This window comes from Zalophus californianus, chromosome 4 (assembly GCF_009762305.2).
Source record: "Zalophus californianus isolate mZalCal1 chromosome 4, mZalCal1.pri.v2, whole genome shotgun sequence".
Lineage (NCBI taxonomy): Eukaryota > Metazoa > Chordata > Mammalia > Carnivora > Otariidae > Zalophus > Zalophus californianus.
Genome location: NC_045598.1, coordinates 77,405,527 through 77,426,365, shown reverse-complemented (window position 1 = coordinate 77,426,365; position 20,839 = coordinate 77,405,527). Strand labels below are relative to the sequence as shown.

Sequence of the window (20,839 nt, the reverse complement as noted above, 5' to 3'; positions counted from 1 at the left end):
AGTGAGAAATATGTTTGATGTGGCCGAGGGAAAGTGCTGTTGGATCGCATACACATGCAGCTGGATCCTGCAGCAATGGCTAGAGTTCACACACTGGCCAAGAGGATATGAGGTGGGGCACCAGAAGTATCCTAAACATTGCCAATATATATTCAATGGAGGACTGTTTTCCAAACTGTAGATTTCTCTCCTAGCAACCTGGAGAAATATTTTTAGTGGCTTACAATCAGCATTAGAACACAAAACAGAGAGAAAAGAGAAAAATAGGAAATATCAGTACATCATGTAATAATGATAAGTACTCTTTTGTGAAAGTTGTTTCAGCTTTATATGTGTGAGTGTACTGGGTTACAGTGTAAAAAGAAATTCTTACTCTCAGTCATAGTCAAAAAAGGTTAAAAACAAAAAGAAAAAGTTGTGCTAATTCTTTTTATTTTAAAAGATAAAAAAAATTTTTTTTAAAGATTTTATTTATGTATTTTGACAGAGAGAGAGACAGTGAGAGAGAGAGCACAAGCAGGGGGAGTGGGAGAGGGAGAAGCAGGTTTCCCACTGAGCAGGGAGCCCAACGTGGGGCTCGATCCCAGGACCCTGGGACCATGACCTGAGCAAAAGGCAGATGCTTAACGACTGAGCCACCCAAGTGCCCCAAGATAAAAATGGTTTGATACTGTAATTTCCATGTCCATTTCTCTTAAATGAAGTTGATTTATTCAAATTAAGAGGTGTTTGTATCTTCTTTGTGATCTAATTTTGTCCTATTTTTAAAAATCAACTTGTAGAAATCCTATCTATATTAGGAAAATTAGAATCAAAAGTATGATATGAACTGTCATTTGTCTTTGCTTAGGGTCATTTTTACTACACAGAAATTTTGCATTTTTATGTAATCAGAATTCTTTAAGGCTTCTGAATTTTATATATCCACTCCCCTGCCAAGGTTATAATTCTCCTAGGATTTATTGTAGTATTTTAATGGATTTTTTTTTCACATTAAAACCTTTGATCTAGGGGCACCTGGGTGGCTCAGTCGTTAAGCATCTGCCTTCGGCTCAGGTCACGATCCTGGGGTCCTGGGATCGAGACCCGCATTGGGCTCCCTGCTCAGCGGGAAGCCTGCTTCTCCCTCTCCCACTCCCCCTGCTTGTATTCCCTCTCTTGCTGTGTCTCTGTCAAATAAATAAATAAAATCTTTAAAAAAAACCACACACAAAAAAAACAAAACCTTTCATCTATTTGGAATATATCCCTGGCATACCAGGATGTGAGTTACAGATTCAACTTAAAATTTTTCAAGCTAGCTTCCTGGTTGTCTTAATACCATCTATTGAACAAACACTATGACTCATATTATTTCCTAATCCTTATGATATTGTGTTAATCAAATAGGTCTTAAGCTATCCTTTGGCCTTAGGGCTAATAGCATAATATATACAATTTTGTTTTATGCTAGAGACCATGCCCATACCTACTTCTGTTTTAACTTTCCTAAATTTAAAAACTCTTCATAATTTGTTTTAAAGGGCTTAAACAAAATATTCTGACACAGAAAAATTTAATTATGTTTTGAAATAATTTAAGTAATTACACATTATAAAATCATAAATTTTCTAACACCTTTCTCTCTTATACTCAAGCCTCCCCGCTGCTTTCTCTTCTTCCCCAAAGCAATGGTTGTACATAGTAGGAGGGAGCAGTCACATCTTACTGAACTGCCCTCACATTAATAAAAAACAAACAAAACCCTTCAAATATAGTTCAGTGCAGCATTTTCTTATCTCTGTTGGTATATGACAGTGTTGGTCATGTCACTAATGGAGGTCACCAATGGAGTAGAGCACCCATCATGGCACATGCAGGTGAACTGAATTAGAACAAAAGACTAAAAAGATTGTCTGCTCTTTCACTTTTTGGATAACTTATTTTAAATTTTAATCTGAAAAAATTAAAGATATTCTATTAATTTTTTTTAGTAGAGTTGACACACAATGTTACATTAGTTTCAGGTGTACGACATAGTGATTCAACCTCTCTATACATTATGCTGTGCTCACAAGTGTAGTTCCCATCTGTCACCATACAATACGATTACAGTACCACTGACTGTACTCCCTATGCTGTGCCTTTTATTCTCGTGATTTACTCAATTCCATAACTGGAAGCTTCTATCTACTAGTCCCTTTCACCCATTTTGCCCATCCTCCCACCTCTTCTTTCTTGCAACCCCAATTTGTTCTGTATTTATAGGTCTGATTCTGCTTTTTGTTTATTCATTTATTTTTTTTAGATTCCAAATATAAGTGAAACTATATGGTGTTTGTTTTTCTCAGTCCGACTTATTTCACTCAGCATAATACACTCTAGGTCCGTTCACGTTGTCACAAATGGTAATATCTCACCTTTTTATGGATGTGTAATATTCCTGTGTGTATATGTGTGTGTGCACATCTTTTTTATCTATCTATTAGTGGACATTTAGGTTGCTTCCATATCTTGGCTATTGTAAATAATGTAGCAATAAACAGAGAGGTACATTTATCTTTTTGAATTAGTGTTCATTTTCTTTGGATAAATATCCAGTAGTGCAATTACTGGGCCATATGGTATTTCTATTTTTAATTTTTTGAGGAACCTCCATACTGTCTTCCACAGTGGCTGCACCAGTTTGCATTCCCACCAATAGTGCATGAGGGTTCCCTTTTCTCCATATCCTTGCCAACACTTGTTATTTCTTATCTTTTTGATAACTAGTCATTCTGCCTGGTGTGAAATGATATCTCATTGTGGTTTTGATTTGCATTTTCATGATGATTAGTGATGCCGAGCATCTTTACATGTGTCTGTTGGCCATCCGTATATCTTCTTTGGAAAAATGTCTATTCAGGTCTTCTACCCATTTTTTAATCGGACTGTTTGATTTCTGGTGTTGAGCTGTGTAAGTTCTTCATATATTCTGGATATTAATCCCTTATTGGATATACCATTTGCAAATATTTTTTCCCATTCGGTAGGTTGCCTTTTTGTTTTGTTGATGCTTTCCTGTGTAAAACTTTTTTATTTTGATGTAGTCCTAATTATTTAGGCAATCTATGATTTTTTATTGTTATGTTAATCACATTATATCATTAGTTTTTGATGTAGTGTTCCATGATTCATTGTTTGCGTATAACACCCAGTGCTCCATGCAGAACGTGCTCTCTTTAATACCCATCACCAGGCTAACCCATCCCCTATAGAACCCTCAGTTTGTTTCTCAGAGTCCATAGTCTCTCATGGGTCTAATAATTTATTTTTGCTTTTGTTTTCCTTGCAGGGAAATCTCTCCCTAGAGGAGACACACCTAGAAAAATGTGCTTTTTTGCTTATTTTTTAAAAGATTTTATTTATTACAAAGAGAGAGAGAGAGCATGAGGGGGGAAGGTCAGAGGGAGAAGCAGACTCCCTGCTGAACAGGGAGCCTGATGTGGGACTCAATCCCAGGACCCTGGGATCATGACCCGAGTTGAAGGCATACGCTTAACCGACTGAGACACCCAGGCGCCCTAGAAAAATGTTTCCACGACTATGTCAGACATATAACTGCCTATGTTCTCTTCTAGGATTTTTATGGTTTCAGGTTCCAAATTTAGGTCCTTAATTCAGTTTGAGTTTATTTTTGTGTACGGTGTTAGAAACTGGCCCAGTTTCATTCTTTTGCATACAGTTGTTCAGTTTTTCCCAGCACCATTTAAAAATATCTTATTTTTTATCAAAAGCTAAGTATATTTTATTTATATAATAAAATATGAAGAATATATTAATGTTTCTTAAAGCTTGACTATTCACAAAGAAAGACTTAATTTCAAAGTTTCTTTATCACCAGGATACCAAAGGCTACTGGATGTTTAGCTGTTCTGATGTTCATCTTTTCATCTGTCTTGAAAGGAAAAAAGAACATTCACAGAGCTTATAAGGACCTGATTAGAGTCATAAAATCAAAATATTGTAACAGAGGTAGAGGCATAGTATGAAGGGCTTATTCTACAGTTAAACTCACATACTTACCACCTGTAAAAAAAAAAAAAATCAGACTTCTTAACAAGACACTCAGTTACGATCCTCCCAATCTGGCCTTAGCCTCTCCCCAGACTTATCTCTTCTCATTCCAGTTACAGTAGAATATTGGAATTGCCTGTCTCTGGGTCTCTGGTACATTTTAAAAGTTTGTCAGGAATATCCTAACATACTTCTTTTATTTATTCTTTTATTTTGAAATTATCCTCAACTTTAGCTTCATCTCAAATTACTTCTAATTTGAACATCCTTCTAATCAATCATTTTAACCTCTGTGATCCCAGTACATACCTAAATTATATCTTATATTTATTCATCCATTTATTTACCTATTTGACAATATATACTGAGTTGCCTAATATGTGCCAGGCACTACTCTAAGGCTAGGGCTACCAGGGTAAATTAGGCTGACATGGAACTTTTTTTCTTTTAAAATTTTTATTTAAATTCTATTTAGTTAACATACAGTTCAATATTGGTTTCAGGAGAACTGAGCGATTCGTCATTTACATACAACACCCAGTGCTCATCATATCAAGTGCCCTCCTTAATATCCATCACCCATCTAGCCCATCTCCGACCCTCGTCCCTCCATCAACCTTCAGTTTGTTCTCTGTCTTTAAGAGTCTCTTATGGTTTGTTTCCCTCTCTTTTTTTCTTGCCCCTCTCATATGTTCAAGTTGTTTTTTAAATTCCACGAGTGAAATCCTATGGTATTTGTCCTTCTCTGACTAACTTATTTCACTTAGCACAATACTCTAGCTCCATCCATGTCATTGCAAATGGCAAGCTTTCATTCTTTCTGATGGCTAATATTCCATTGTATGTATATATATATATATACCACATCTTCTTTAACCATTCATCAGTCAATGGACATTTGGGCTCTCTCCATAGTTTGGCTATTGTTGATAATGCTGCCATAAACGTTGGGTTGCATGTGCCCCTTCGAATCTGTATTTCTGTATCCTTTGGGTAAATATCTTGTAGTGCAATTGCTGGGTCACAGAGTAGTTCTATTTTTAACTTTTTGGGGAACTTCCATGCTATTTTCCAGAGTGGCTGCACCAGCTTGCATTCCCACCAACAGTGTAGGAGGGTTCCCCTCTCTCCGCATCCTTGCCAACACCTGTTGTTTCTTGTGTTGTTAATTTTAGCATTTCTGGCAGGTGCAAGGTGGTATCTCATTGTGAATTTGTATTTCCCTGATGATGAGTGACATTGAGCATCTTTTCATGTGTCTATTAGCCATCTGTATCTCTTCTTTGGGAAAGTGTCTATTCATGTCTTCTGTCCATTTCTTAACTGGATTATTTGTTTTTTCGATGTTGAGTTTGATAAGTTCTCTATAGATTTTGGATACTAACCCTTTATCTGAGATGTCATTTGCAAATATCTTTTCCCATTCCGTAGGCTGCCTTTTAGTTTTGTTGATTATTTCCTTTGCTGTGCAGAAGCTTTTTATCTTTTTTTATTATAGTTTATTTTGTTATGTTAATCACCATACATTACATCATTAGTTTTTGATGTAGTGTTCCATGATTCATTGTTTGCGTTTAACACCCAGTGCTCCATTCAGTACATGCCCTCTTTAAAACCCATCACCAGACTAACCCATCTCCCCACCCGCTCCCCTCTAGAACTCTCAGTTTGTTTCTCAGAGTCCATAGTCTCTCATGGTTAGTCTCCCCCTCCGATTTTCATCTGATGAAGTCCCAATAGTTCATTTTTGCTTTCGTTTTCCTTGCCTCCAGAGACGTGTCTAGTAAGAAGTTGCTACAACCAAGGTCAAAAAGGTTGCTGCCTGGGGCGCCTGGGTGGCTCAGTCATTAAGCGTCTGCCTTTGGCTTGGGTTACGATCCCAGGGTCCTGGGATCGAGCCCCACGTCTGGCTCTCTGCTCAGCGGAGAGCCTGCTTCTCCCTCTCCCTCTGCCTGCCTCTCTGCCTACTTGTGCTCTCTGTCAAATAAATAAATAAAATTAAAAAAAAAAAGGTTGCTGCCTGTGTTCTCCCTTAGGATTTTGATGGTTTCCTGTCTCACATTTAGGTCTTTCATCCATTTTGAATTTATTTTTGTGTATGGTGTAAAAAACTGGTCCAGTTTCATTCTTCTGCATGTCACTGTCCAGTTTTCCCAACACCATTTGTTGAAGAGACTTTCTTTTTTCCATTGGATATTCTTTCCTGCTTTGTTGAATATTAGTTGACCATATAGTTGTGGGTCCATTCTGGGTTCTCTATTGTGTTCCATTTATCTGTGTCTGTTTTTGTGCCAGTACCATACTGTCTTGATGCTGATAGCTTTGTAATACAGCTTGAAATCTGGAATTGTGATGCCTCTAGTTTTTTTTTTCTTTTTCAGGATTGCTTTGGCTTTTTAGGGTCTTTTGTGGTTCCATACAAATTTTAGGATTGTTTGTTCTAGCTCTGTGAAAAATGCTGGTGATATTTTGATAGGGATTGCATTAAATGTGCAGATTGCTTTGGGTAGCATAGACATTTTAACAATGATTGTTCTTCCAGTCCATGAGCATGGAATGTTTTTCCATTTCTTTGTGTCCTCTTCAATTTCTTTCATAAGTGTTCTATAATTTATAGAGTACAAGATCTCTTTGGTTAGGTTTATTCCTAGGTTATCTTATTGTTTTTGGTGCAATTGCAAATGGGATCAATGCCCTGATTTCTTTTTCTGCTGCTTTGTTATTGGTGTACAAAAATGCAACAGATTTCTGCACATTTATTTTATATCCTCTTTGAATTCATGTATTACTTCTAGCAATTTTTTGGTGGAATCTTTTGGGTTGTCTACATAGAGTATCATGTTGTCTGCAAGTAGCCAAAGTTTGACTTCTTCCTTGCCGATTTTTGTGCCTTTTATTTCTTTTTGTTGTCTGACTGCTGAGGCTAAGACTTCCAGTACTACGTTAAATAGTAATGGTGAGAGTGGACATCCTTGTCTTGTTCCTGACCATAAGGGAAAGGCTCTCAGTTTTTCCCCATTGAGGATGATATTAGCTGTGGGTCTTTCATATATATGGCCTTTATGATGTTGAGATTTGTTTCAACTATCCCTACTTTGTTGAGGGTTTTTATCAAGAATGGATGCTGTGTTTTGACATGGAACTTTAATGTTAGTACTCATCATAGTCTAACTTGTATTTTACTAGTTATTTAAATGCCATTTCTTCCATCAATTTGTGAAATGATGAAGTCAAGGTCCACACTTCTTAAAAAAAAAATCTTTGCCCATAGTGAGCACCTACATTATCTTTAGAATGGCAGCAACTGGTTTTAAGATCTGCTTTGTCATTTACAGACATTGTGAACTTGAATAAAGCACTTACTTCTCTGATTCTCTTTTCTCATATGAGAAATAGATATACCTGTCTTATATAAAATTTTTAAAATGAAATTTTTTGAACTGTAAAGATCTAAAAACACCTACTAAATAATAACAATAATAATAACAACAGTAAGAGTAGTAACTGATGTTTCTACTTCTAGTAAACTGAATTATAGCTGGGCCATTTGTTTGCCTTCATCAACAGGGAGTAACTGTTCACTGACCAAAGAAACTAATACAAAATATTAAGCAACAAAACTACACAGTCCTTCATTAGCATAAATATAGATTGAGATTTATTTTTTGCAGTGGCATCTCACTAGCTGATGGTCTACACTTATTTTCCCAGTTAGGTTTAGATGTATCTTCCACGTCACCCAGTCTGATGTATCATTCAGGGTTCAATCAGAGAAAGAGAACCACTAGGAGGTAATTATATATATGAAGGAATTTGTTACAGGGATTTGACCATATGCAATCGTGGGAGCTGGTTAAATGGTCTTTGCATATGATGATGTAGTTTGAAGACTACAGGGAAGGCAGCTTAGAAGGGAGGACAGATATAAAGTACAGGACAGCAAGAACAAGCTGACATCCAAGAGCACAAACTATAACCCACAAGGATGAACTCATTTCAGTTCTCACTGCCTCCAACCTGGATGAAATGGGTATCCTTCAGGAGATGCTGGTGTCCTTCATCATGGAGCTAACCATATCCTTCGCACAGGCCTAAGAGCAGCCAAAAAAGGACAAAGGGCAAAGTGGAGCAGTTGCAGCTCATCTGCTATTCCATGCCAACTAGGTGAGCCAGTAAACAAGCAATATGTATGAAAGAAAGTGCCTGCCCCAATAGTCCTGGTGTTTAAAAAAAAAAAAGGCTGCTGCTTCACTTTTATCCTCCAAATCTCATGCCAAATTGTCTCTTGTGGCCACTTCAGCTGGAAACATTCAGAGAGGGAAAATCTGGGAAACAGTTTATCCTAGCCAAGCTGACAATGTTACAAAACTTACTGCAGCCTGTCCTTTGTCAGCTTGGCACCCATACACTTCTCTTTAAACAATATTTAATTCCCAAATGGAGACAATAACAAACTTATGCTTTTGCCTAACATGGTATAACTATCCTGTATACAATAAACATGCTAACCCTTTCCCAATAAGAGGATACAAAGTCCCTTTTTTGTCTTTGAATGATATTTATTGTTTTCCAGACTGATTCACACTCCCCTTTGGTATCCTGTAACTTTAATATGGAGATATAAAATTAACTATTATTAACATGCCTTATATTAGATGGTAGAGATATGAGACAGTGGAAAAAGTATATACAAACTGGTTTATATAAACAAATATTCACATAAAAAAGGGAAATGGGTATTTATATCATCACTACTACAGCACTCATTTCTGTAACTGGTAACTTGGTCATAGCTGGGATTTATCAAGCCTGCTGTTTGAGGATGATAGAAAACATGGAAAGACCAGTGAAATCATGAGCACGGGCTCACTGCCAGACTTGATTTACTGTGAAGTGAGTTCGTTAGTCACAAGTGATGCTGTATGAAATACCATGATTGTGAAAAATGCAATCTGTAAGTCCATGGATAGTGGTTTTAGCAGAAACAATGGGCGCAAGGAAGGCAAATCTATATCCAGAGCAAATGGATAGATTTTTATATAAGACAGCAAGTATTTGCTGTATATGCAAGTATATGTCCTGTACTTTATCTTTATCTTCACTGAAAACACAGCACTCTTTTCCAAGTAAATGCTGGTTGTCTTGGGAAATGTTGCCATAGAGAAGTTTCAGCATTGTATCCAAATCTACTTTAGTGAGTGGAAGGAAATTCATGTTGATACCATAGCACAACCTCCATCTGTGGCACCTCTCTCCTTTTGTTCATGAACCAAAATATACTTCCTAGTAGTTCTGCATCTCTGAACCCTAACTAATGAATCTGGTACAGGGGAACAGAATCTTAAGGACAGGTTCTCAACTGGTTCTGGGTTATCTGGAATTGGTTATCTCATCTTGCTTTTATACATTTATATTTAAAACACTGAAAAGTACCTATAAAATAAACTTTTTGATGACAAACACAAACAAGGGTATTCGGATTATACTTACTAAAGACTGAATCAACATATTAAGACAACTTTTCTGAATCTCAGAAGGTACATTTGCAAAACTTCTCTCAGACCAAAACCTTGCAAAATGCTTTACAATCCACCTGTTGAAAAAAAAATCAAAGAATCCCAAGTTAGAGAAATGAAAATATTTTCAATTATAATATTCAAATAATACTTTTATTTTCAATGATATAAGTTGTATATATATATGTGACGTTATAGTCAATTTTTTTAAAGACCTTTATAGTTAATTTTGTGAGTTCTCTGATGGACTTAACTGTCCTTCCTTTTCTGTAAACACAAATTTTAAATCCACTCTGAGTTATATGCACAGATTTTAACATAAATAATCATGGTTCAGCTAAAATAAAATTGATCCCAAGCATCTTGAGTAATATCTAAGTCAATACTTTTCCTCACAATTGTTACAATTAGTTAAGCATTAAGCTATACATAATGTGCCCAAGAAAATAGGCCAATTCCAAAATTTCCCCAGAAAATGAGAAGAATGGAAGAACAAAATCCCTACATTAATAGTATCAATACTACTTCAGATCACTTACTTCATGCAGTCAGCAAAAAGACTGTCCACTCCAACTGTATGAGCAATAATCAGGCACTCTAATATAGATGCCAACCTTCTGGGAACAGGCTAAAATTGACAGAAAACACCACATGTATTCTGTTTCAACTTACAGAGGCTAAAAGTATTTGGTTCATAAAGATGATCTGATTTATAAACCTAAACTGCAGAAAAAATGTGTGTAATTCAAAAGTCTGGTCTATTAAAATTGAGTATCTCTAACAACCTTTAGTTTTCTAGAATAGAATTTGAGCTCTCTCAGCTGTCAGAATGCACGCAAGTTTTAGTCTAATTTCATTTAGCTTAATTTTATTTATTTAAATTCAATTTAATTAACATATAGTGTATTATTAGTTTCAGAGGCAGAATTTAGTGATTCATCAGTTGCATATAACACCCAGTGCTCATTACATCACGTGCCCTCCTTAATGCCCATCACCCAGTTACCCCATCCCCCCACCAATCCCCCCTCCAGCAACCCTCAGTTTGTTCCCTATAGTTAAGAGTCTCTTATGGTTTGTCTCCCTCTTTGTTTTTGTCTTATTTTTCCTTCCCTTCCCCTATATTCTATCTGTTTTGTTTCTTAAATTCTACATGAGTGAAATCATATGGTATTTGTCTTTCTCTGACTGACTTATTTTGCTTACATTTGGCTTAATTTTTTAAAGCAAAATGGTATAATAATTTCTAGAACATCACATTGCAATGTAACCATATGGTCTAATCTGCTTCCTAAAGTATAAATATAACTCTAAGTACATGTGCAATGGGAGGTCCTACACTGACCTCAGACAAAATGATAGAATTAGATCATAATTATATAACATTTTTTTAAAAGCTCATATACAGAAGTAAAGAATTAAAACAAATAAAATGTAGATATAAATAGCGACAACAAGTCACTGCTCTTGGTGTTAAGCCCCTGTGCTACATATTGCCCATATCATTTATTCTCAGGTTTTGGATTCTTTCCTAAGCACATCTATTGCTGATTAGGGTGAATAAAGCTCAACTTCTCTTTTTACACATTCATTTATTGTAATGTGAGGTTTATACACTTAATAAAGATCACTGATCAATTTATGTATATAGTCTCTAAATGTGACCTTCTGAAGATCCCCTGCTCTCAGAGAAGAACAAAAGCTTCTTTAGAATTGGATTCAGCATTGTCTTTCTAATAAGGTCAGTGATTTCCAACTTTCAAAATTATGAATTGCTATTAATTTGAGTTTCTAATACTCTTCTCCTGAAGTATTATATTAATGTTTAATAAATTGAATGTAAATATTTTGTTTTGCAAATTAACAATTTGGTTTTTCCCTTTGAGATAACTGGAGGTACTCTAGGTTATTCTAAAATCAGAAATGGCTGTCACTATATAGATTATACAGTGGTAATTCTACCAAATTAAATAATTTGGTTTTTTGAACCACTTCAGATAACAGTATCAAACTCATGGGAAGAAATTACTGGTATAAACATAAAAACACCCAGAGTCTGAAAAATTGTAAAACTAAAACAAGAGTTAAAAAGTCCAACAATCTAATTTTATTTAGGAATAACCAGCCCTTCACATTGTGATGTCCATTAACTGATGTACAACTTAAGAAAAATTTCCATAAGTAATATTAAAATACAAAGTAACTTGGGGCGCCTGGGGGGCTCAGTCCATTAAGCATCTGTCTTCAGCTCAAGTCACGATCCCAGGGTCCTGGGATCAAGCCCCGTGTGGAGCTCCTGCTCAGTGGGGAGTCTGCTTCTCCCTCTGCCTCTTCCCCTCCCCACTGCTCGTTCTCTCTCTCTCAAATAAATAAAATCTTAAAAAAAAAATACAAAGTAACTTGCTGCTTAAAGCAGAGACTAGCAAACTATACTTTGGGCCAATCTAGCCCACCACTGTTTTTTTGTGAATAAAGTTTCATTTGAACACTGCTATGAGGTTCATTTACATATTGTTTATAGTTGCTTTTGCTCCACAACAGCAGAGCTGAGTAGCTATGATAGAGAACGTATGGCCCACAAAGCCTACAATATTTGCTATCTGGCCTTTTACAGAAAAAGTTTACTGACCACTAGCTTAAGAGGTTAACTTTAGCTATCTGAGAATTTTACTTATATAAAAATGTTAATTCCCAAGTATTTTGTAACAGGATGACTGACCTTTAGTCATTTTCAAAATATGCTGGCAGAACTGGGGATGACATATATTTAAATTACTACCTAAAATATGTTTTTAAAGAGGTGGCAAGGGGCACCTGGATGGCTCAGTCAGTTAAGCGTCTGACTCTTGGTTTCAGCTCAGGTCATGATCTCATAGATTGTAGGACTGAACCCCAAATGGGGCTCTGCACTCAGCGGGGAGTCTCCTTGAAGATTCTCTTCCTCTACCCCTCCCCCCACTTTCACACCAGAGTGTGCTCTCTCTCGCTTTCTCTAAAGTAAATAAATAAATCTTAAAGAAAAAAGAGGTGGTAAAAAATATATAATGTAAATCTAACTGTAATTCCATAAGTTAAATCTAAAAATTTTAACTGTGTAAAACGTAAAATTGTGAAGTTAATGAAATAACTAAAGCTTGTCAGTAATTCCAGGGCCAGTTACCCATTACTTTATACCCAAATTTGTATTACTGTGGGGTATGTTATAATAGGCTTACTATATTTAAGTCACGGCCAAGAAACTATGTAATTGAGTTAAAAATTCTAAGTTTGTATGTTTATAAAGTTATAGATTATAAAAAATACGTAAAGCAAAAAGTTTAAAGATCAAGTGATAAAATAAAAAATTATTGTCTCAAATATCTGTTACCACAATAATACAGATGATATTAAAAGAAGCACAATAGGGGGCGGAGCAAGATGGCGGAGGAGTAGGAGACCTGGATTTCGTCTGGTCTCAGGAATTCAGCTGAATAGGGATCAAACCATTCTGAACACCTATGAACTCAACAGGAGATCGAAGATAAGAATAGTAACAACACTCTGAACAGAAAAGCGACCACTTTCTGGAAGGTAGGACGTGCGGAGAAGTGAATCCGAGGCGATATTCGGGAGGATAGATGGCGGGGGAGGGGGCCTCCGACGGCCGCTTCTGGCAAGTGATAGAGCCGTGGAGCACAAAATCGGAACTTTTAGAAGCTGGCTCTGCTGAGGGACGTCGCTCCAGTGGCTAACCGGGGGGTGGAACCCTCGCAGGACAGTGTGGTCTCAGGACCCTCAGGGTCACAGAAAGACCGGGCGTGCCTGAGTGCGGCAGAGCTCCCAGGTATCAAAGTGGGGAAGCTGGCTGCAGAGACGGAGCCGAGGCGCGGGCTCTCGGCTCAGGGTGGCCATAAACTGTGATCCGCGGCCCAGTCGGGCCACTGCTCCTCCAGCAGGGACCCAACAAGCGGCAGATCCGGGGAGACTCCCCTTCCTCCCCTGGGAGGAGGGGCGCGGAAGTGCACCGCAGGGATCTGCTGGGTTTGGAGACTCCACACAGGGTCGGGTGCCAGACATAGAAATGCTCGATCACAGGCCGGGTGAGCACAGAGTGCGGCCAGAGACCAGGGAGACGGGAGTGACTGCTTTTCTCTGGGAGCACACTGAGGAGTGGGGCCCTGAGTTCTCAGCTCCTCCGGGCGGAGGAGATTGGGAGGCCACCATTTTTACCCTGGTCCTCCAAGGCTGTACCGAGAGCTTGCAGGGAACAAAAGCTCCCGAGAGCAAACCGGAGCAGCTTGCTTAGCCCGGACTCACAAGGGCGGGGCAATTCCGCCTCCGGCAAAGACATTTGGGAACCACGGCAACAGGGCCCTCCCCCAGAAGATCAGCAGGAACAGCCAGCAAGCCAAGACCAAGTTTACCGATCAAGGAGAACGGGAGAACTCCAGCTCTAGGGGAATACTGCACATAGAATTCATGGCTTTTTTACCATAATTCATTACTTTTTCAAAGTTAATTTTTTTAACTGTTTTTTTTTGAATTTTTCTTTTTCCCTTTTTAAAACAACATCTTATCAATCCTTTTAAAAAAATTTTTATTTTTCATTTTTAGAGTCATATTTTTATCCCTTCATAGTAGTTACCCTTATTTTTGGCATATATATATAAGTTGTTCTCTCTTTAAAATTTTGAGATACAATTTCTTCTAACAGATCAAAATATACCCTAAATAACTAGTGTATGGCTTTGTTCTAGTCTCCTGCCTGATCACATTCTCTCCCTTTTTTCTCTTTTTTTTCTTTTTAAATCTTCTTTCTTTTTAAAAACAACTTCTTATCAATTCCTTTTATAAAATCTTTTATAATTTTCATCTTTACAATCATCTGCCATCCCTTCATTGTATCAACCCTTATTTTGTACATATATAAGTCTTTCTTCCTTTAAAATTTTAGCAGGCACTTTCTTCTAACACACCAAAATATGCCCAAAAGCTAGTGTGTGGCACTGATCTATGCACTAGTCTGATCATATTGGGTTTTTTTGTTTTGTTCTGTTTTTGTTTGTTTTTATCTTTTTCTTTTTCCTTTTTTTTCCCTCTTTTTTCTTTCCCTTTCTTGTCCCCTGGTTTCAGGTCTTTTCTGATTTGTATAGAGTATATTTGCTGAGGACATTGTTAACCTGTTAGCATTCTGTTCTCTCATTCATCTGTTCTCCTCTGGACAAAATGACAAGACGAAAAATATCACCTCAGCAAAAAGAACAAGAGGTAGTACCGTCTGCCAGGGACCTACTCAATACTGACATTAGTACGATGTTGGACCTAGAGTTCAGAATCATGACTTTAAAGATACTAGCTGGGCTTGTAAAAAGTGTGGAAGTTATTAGAGAAACCCTTTCTGGAGAAATAAAAGAACTAAAATCTAACCAAGTCGAAATCAAAAAGGCTATTAATGAGGTGCAATCAAAAATGGGGACACTAACTGCTAGGATAAATGAGGCAGAAGAAAGAATCAGCGATATAGAAGACCAAATGATGGAAAATAAAGAGGCTGAGAAAAAGAGAGATAAACAACTACAGGATCACGAGGGCAGAATTCGAGAGATAAGCGATACGATAAGACGAAACAACATTAGAATAATTGGGATCCCGGAAGAAGAAGAAAGAGAGAGAGGGGCAGAAGGTATATTGGAGCAAATAATAGCAGAGAACTTCCCTAATGTGGGGAAGGAAACAGGCATCAAAATCCAGGAGGCACAGAGAACCCCTCTCAAAATCAATAAAAATAGGTCAACACCCCGACATCTAATAGTAAAACTTACGAGTCTCAGAGACAGAGAAAATCCTGAAAGCAGCTTGGGAGAAGAGATATGTAACCTACAATGGTAGAAACATTAGATTGGCAACAGACCTATCCACAGAGACCTGGCACTCTAGAAAGGACTGGCATGATATCTTCAGAGCACTAAATGAGAAAAACATGCAGCCAAGAATACTATATCCAGCTAGGCTATCATTGAAAATAGAAGGAGAGATAAAAAGCTTCCAGGACAAACAAAAACTAAAGGAATTTGCAAACACGAAACCAGCCCTCCAAGAAATATTGAAAGGGGTCCTCTAAGCAAAGAGAGAGCCTAAAAGCAGCATGGACCAGAAAGGAATACAGACAATATAAAGTAACAGTCACCTTACAGGCAATACAATGGCACTAAATTCATACCTTTCAATAGTTACCCTGAATGTAAATGGGCTAAATGCCCCAATCAAAAGACACAGGCTATCAGACTGGATTAAAAAACAAGACCCATCCATATGCTGTCTGCAAGAGACTCATTTTAGACCCAAAGACACCCCCAGATTGAAAGTGAGGGGGTGGAAAACCATTTACCATGCTAATGGACACCAAAAGAAAGCTGGGGTGGCAATCCTTATATCAGACAAATTAGATTTTAAAACAAAGACTGTAATAAGAGATGAGGAAGGACACTATATCCTACCTAAAGGGTCTATCCAACAAGAAGATCTAACAATTGTAAATATCCATGCCCCTAACATGGGAGCAGCCAATTATATAAGGCAATTAATAACAAAAGCAAAGAAACACATGACAACAATACAATAATAGTGGGGGACTTTAACACCCCCCTCACTGAAATGGACAGATCATCTAAGCAAAAGATCAACAAGGAAATAAAGACTTTAAATGAAACCCTGGACCAAATGGACTTTACAGAGATATTCAGAACATTCCATCCCAGAGCAACAGAATACACATTCTTCTCTAGTGCCCATGGAACATTCTCCAGAACTGATCACATCCTAGGTCACAAATTAGGTCTCAACCGGTACCAAAAGATTGGGATTATTCCCTGCATATTTTCAGACCACAATGCTTTGAAACTAGAACTCAATCACAAGAGGAAAGTCGGAAAGAACTCAAATACATGGAGGCTAAAGAGCATCCTACTAAAGAATGAATGGGTCAACCAGGAAATTAAAGAAGAATTAAAAAAATTCATGGAAACCAAAGAAAATGAAAACACAACTGTCCAAAATCTTTGGGATACAGCAAAGGCAGTCCTGAGAGGAAAGTATATAGCAATGCAAGCCTTTCTCAAGAAACAAGAAAGGTCTCAAATACACAACCTAACCCTACACCTAAAGGAGCTAGAGAAAGAAAGCAAATAAAGCCTAAACCCAGCAGGAGAAGAGAAATAATAAAGATCAGAGCAGAAATCAATGAACTAGAAACCAAAAGAACAGTAGAACAGATCAATGAAACTAGGAGCTGGTTCTTTGAAAGAATTAACAAGATTGCTAAACCCCTGGCCAGACTTATCAAAAAGAAAAGAGAAATGACCCAAATCAACAAAATCATGAATGAAAGAGGAGAGATCACGACCAACACGAAAGAAATACAAACAATTATAAGAACATATTATGAGCAACTCTATGCCAGCAAATTAGATAACCTGGAAGAAATGGGTGCATTCCTAGAGATGTATCAACTACCAAAATTGAACCAGGAAGAAATAGAAAACCTGAACAGACCTATAACCACTAAGGAAATTGAAGCAGTCATCAAAAATCTCCCAAGAAACAAAAGCCCAGGGCCAGATGGCTTCCCAGGGGAATTCTATCAGACATTTAAAGAAGAATTAATACCTATTCTCCTGAAACTGTTCCAAAAAATAGAAATGGAAGGAAAACTTCCAAAGTCATTTTATGAGGCCACCATTACCTTGATCCCAAAACCAGACAAAGACCCCATCAAAAAGAAGAATTACAGACCAATATCCTTGATGAACATGGATGCAAAAATTCTCACCAAAATACTAGCCAATAGGATCCAACAGTACATTAAAAGGGTTATTCACCATGACCAAGTGGGATTTATCCCTGGGCTGCAAGGCTGGTTCAACATCCGCAAATCAGTCAACGTGATACAATACATTAACAAAAGAAAGAACAAGAATCATATGATCCTCTCAATAGATGCAGAAAAAGCATTTGCCAAAGTACAGCATCCTTTCTTGATCAAAACTCTTCAGAGTATAGGGATAGAGGGTACATACCTCAGTATCATAAAAGCCATCTATGAAAAACCTACAGCGAGTATCATTCTCAATGGGGAAAAGCTGAGAGCTTTTCCCCTAAGGTCAGGAACGCGGCAGGGATGTCCACTATCACCACTGCTATTCAACATAGTATTAGAAGTCCTAGCCACAACAATCAGACAACAAAAAGAAATCAAAGGCATCCAAACCGGCAAAGAGGAAGTCAAACTCTCACTCTTTGCAGATGATATGATACTCTATGTGGAAAACCCAAAAGACTCCACCCCAAAACTGCTAGAACTCATACAGGAATTCAGTAAAGTAGCAGGATATAAAATCAATGCACATAAATCAGTGGCATTCCTATACACCAACAACAAGACAGAAGAGAGACAAATCAAGGAGTCGATCCCATTTACAATTGCACCCAAAACCATAAGATACCTAGGAATAAATTTAACCAAAGAGGCAAAGGATCTGTACTCAGAAAACTATAAAATACTCATGAAAGAAATTGAAGAAGACAGAAAGAAATGGAAAAACATTCCATGCTCATGGATTGGAAGAACAAAGATTGTGAAGATGTCAGTGCTACCTAGAGCAATCTACACATTCAATGCAATCCCCATCAAAATACCATTCACCTTTTTCAAAGAAATGGAACAAATAATCCTAAAATTTGTATGGAACCAGAAGAGACCCCGAATAGCCAGAGGAATATTGAAAAAGAAAAGCAAAGCTGGCGGCATCACAATTCCGGACTTCCAGCTCTATTACAAAGCTGTCATCATCAAGACAGTATGGTACTGGCACAAAAACAGACACATAGATCAGTGGAACAGAATAGAGAGCCCAGAAATGGACCCTCAACTCTATGGTGAACTCATCTTTGACAAAGCAGGAAAGAATGTCCAGTGGAAAAAAGACAGTGTCTTCAACAAATGGTGTTGGGAAAATTGGACAGCCACCTGCAGAAGAATGAAACTGGACCATTTCCTTCCACCACACACAAAAATAGACTCCAAATGGTTGAAAGACCTAAACGTGAGACAGGAGTCCATCAAAATCCTAAAGGAGAACACAGGCAGCAACCTCTTCGGCCTCAGCCACAGCAACTTCTTCCTAGAAACATCGCCAAAGGCAAGGGAAGCCAGGGCAAAAATGAACTCTTGGGATTTCATCAAGATAAAAAGCTTTTGCACAGCAAAAGAAACAGTCCACAAAACGAAAAGACAACCGACAGAATGGAGAAGATATTTGCAAATGACATATCAGATAAAGGGCTAGTATCCAAAATCTATAAAGAACTTATCAAACTCAACACCCAAAGAACACATAATCCAATCAAGAAATGGGCAGAAGACATGAACAGACATTTTTCCAAGGAAGACATCCAAATGGCCAACAGACACATGAAAAAGTGCTCAACATCGCTCGGCATCAGGGAAATCCACATCAAAACCTCAATGAGATACCACCTCACACCAGTCAGAATGGCTAAAATTAACAAGTCAGGAAACGACAGATGTTGGCGGGGATGTGGAGAAAGGGGAACCCTCCTACACTGTTGGTGGGAATGCAAGCTGGTGCAACCACTCTGGAAAACAGTATGGAGGTTCCTCAAACAGTTGAAAATAGAGCTACCCTACGATCCAGCAATTGCACTACTGGGTATTTACGACAAAGACAGAAATGTAGGGATCCGAAGGGGTACATGCACCCCAATGTTTATAGCAGCCATGTCCACAATAGCCAAACTGTGGAAAGAGCCAAGATGTCCATCGACAGATGAATGGATAAAGAAGATGTGGTTATATATACACAATGGAATATTATGCAGCCATCAAAAGGAATGAGATCTTGCCTTTTGCAATGACGTGGATGGAACTGGAGGGTGTTATGCTGAGTGAAATAAGTCAATCAGAGAAAGACATGTATCATATGACCTTGCTGATATGAGGAATTCTTAATCTCAGCAAACAAACTGAGGGTTGCTGGAGTGGTGGGGGGTGGGAGGGAGGGGGTGGCTGGGTGATAGACATTGCGGACGGTATGTGCTGTGGTGAGCACTGTGAATTGTACAAGACTGATGAATCACGGATCTGTACTTCTGAAACAAATAATGCAATATATGTTAAGAAAAAAAAAAGAAGATAGCAGGAGGGGAAGAATGAAGGGGAGTAAGTCGGAGGGGGAGACGGACCATTAGAGACGACGGACTCTGAAAAACAAACTGAGGGTTCTAGAGGGGAGGGGGGTGGGGGGATGAGTTAGCCTGGTGATGGGTATTAAAGAGGGCACATTCTGCGTGGAGCACTGGGTGTTATGCACAAACAATGAATCATGGAACACTACATCAAAAAACTAATGATGTAATGTATGGTGATTAACATAACAATAAAAATTATTAAAAAAAAAGAAGCACAATAAATGAAATAAGTTTTCAACAAAGTATACTGACAATCTTTTTAAAATTTCATTTTCTTGTTTTAATGTCAACAAATATGCCCTTTGTGTTTTAAAAATTAAGAGAATTACTGCAAGTAAAATGCAAGAAGCTGCAATAATTATACATACTCCATGGGAGGAAAAGATGGTGGAGGAGTAGGGGATCCTATTCCAACTGGTCCCGGAATTGAGCTGGATATCCACCAGACCACTCTGAACACCCACGAAATCAGCCTGAGATGTAAGAAGATATACCTGGATCTCTACAAACAGAATATCGCAGGCAGTTGGTTTCGAGGTATGAAGCAGGGAGCCGTGATTCTGCGGGCAGGTATCGGAAGATTAACAGAAGGGGGAGGGAGCTGCTGGGATCCTGCACCACTGGTGCACGACAGCCTCCTGCGCTGGGGACCGGACACAGACTCGCAGACCGGTAGGGGTGGGCAAAGGACTTTAGGGCAGCCCCCGGACTGAAACCTGGAGCGGCGGGGCGTGCGTGCGAACTGGGGGCAGCTGGTGGTTTTAGAAGCACAAAGGGCAGAGACGTGCCTCTGAGCCCCAACGTGGAGGTGAGGACTGGGAGCCCTGCTGAGGGGTGCACAACCCAAGACGGTGGAGTTTTTAGCAGCACAGACAGAAACAGAGACAGTATGGCCTGGAGAGCTCACTAAAAAACAGACTGTGCTCTCTCTGTTCTGAGGCAGAGGGTTGGAAATGGTCTCTTCTGCTCTCTCTGAAGAGAGGCAGAAAGCCACCAGGGAAAGCCGCCAGAGAACAAAAACCCCCCAAAACTGGTTTTTCACT

The 20,839-nt window shown here is 38.4% G+C and overlaps 1 protein-coding gene across 8 annotated transcripts in view; it reads right to left on the bottom strand.

The window, feature by feature from the left end:
* Positions 1-20,839, bottom strand: part of BTBD8 (BTB domain containing 8) — a 113,803-nt gene that overhangs the window by 22,467 nt on the left and 70,497 nt on the right. For 7 of the 8 annotated variants that reach the window (XM_027570442.2, XM_027570470.2, XM_027570450.2 and 4 more), the window contains 2 exons: positions 10,091-10,179; positions 9,526-9,628 (listed from right to left, as the gene is read on the bottom strand). In XM_027570442.2, the coding sequence (XP_027426243.2) occupies positions 9,526-9,628; positions 10,091-10,179 (192 nt within the window). Of the gene's footprint in view, positions 1-9,525; positions 9,629-10,090; positions 10,180-20,164; positions 20,184-20,839 lie in introns of those variants that run through there. The other variant, XM_035727318.1, reaches the window with a different exon arrangement.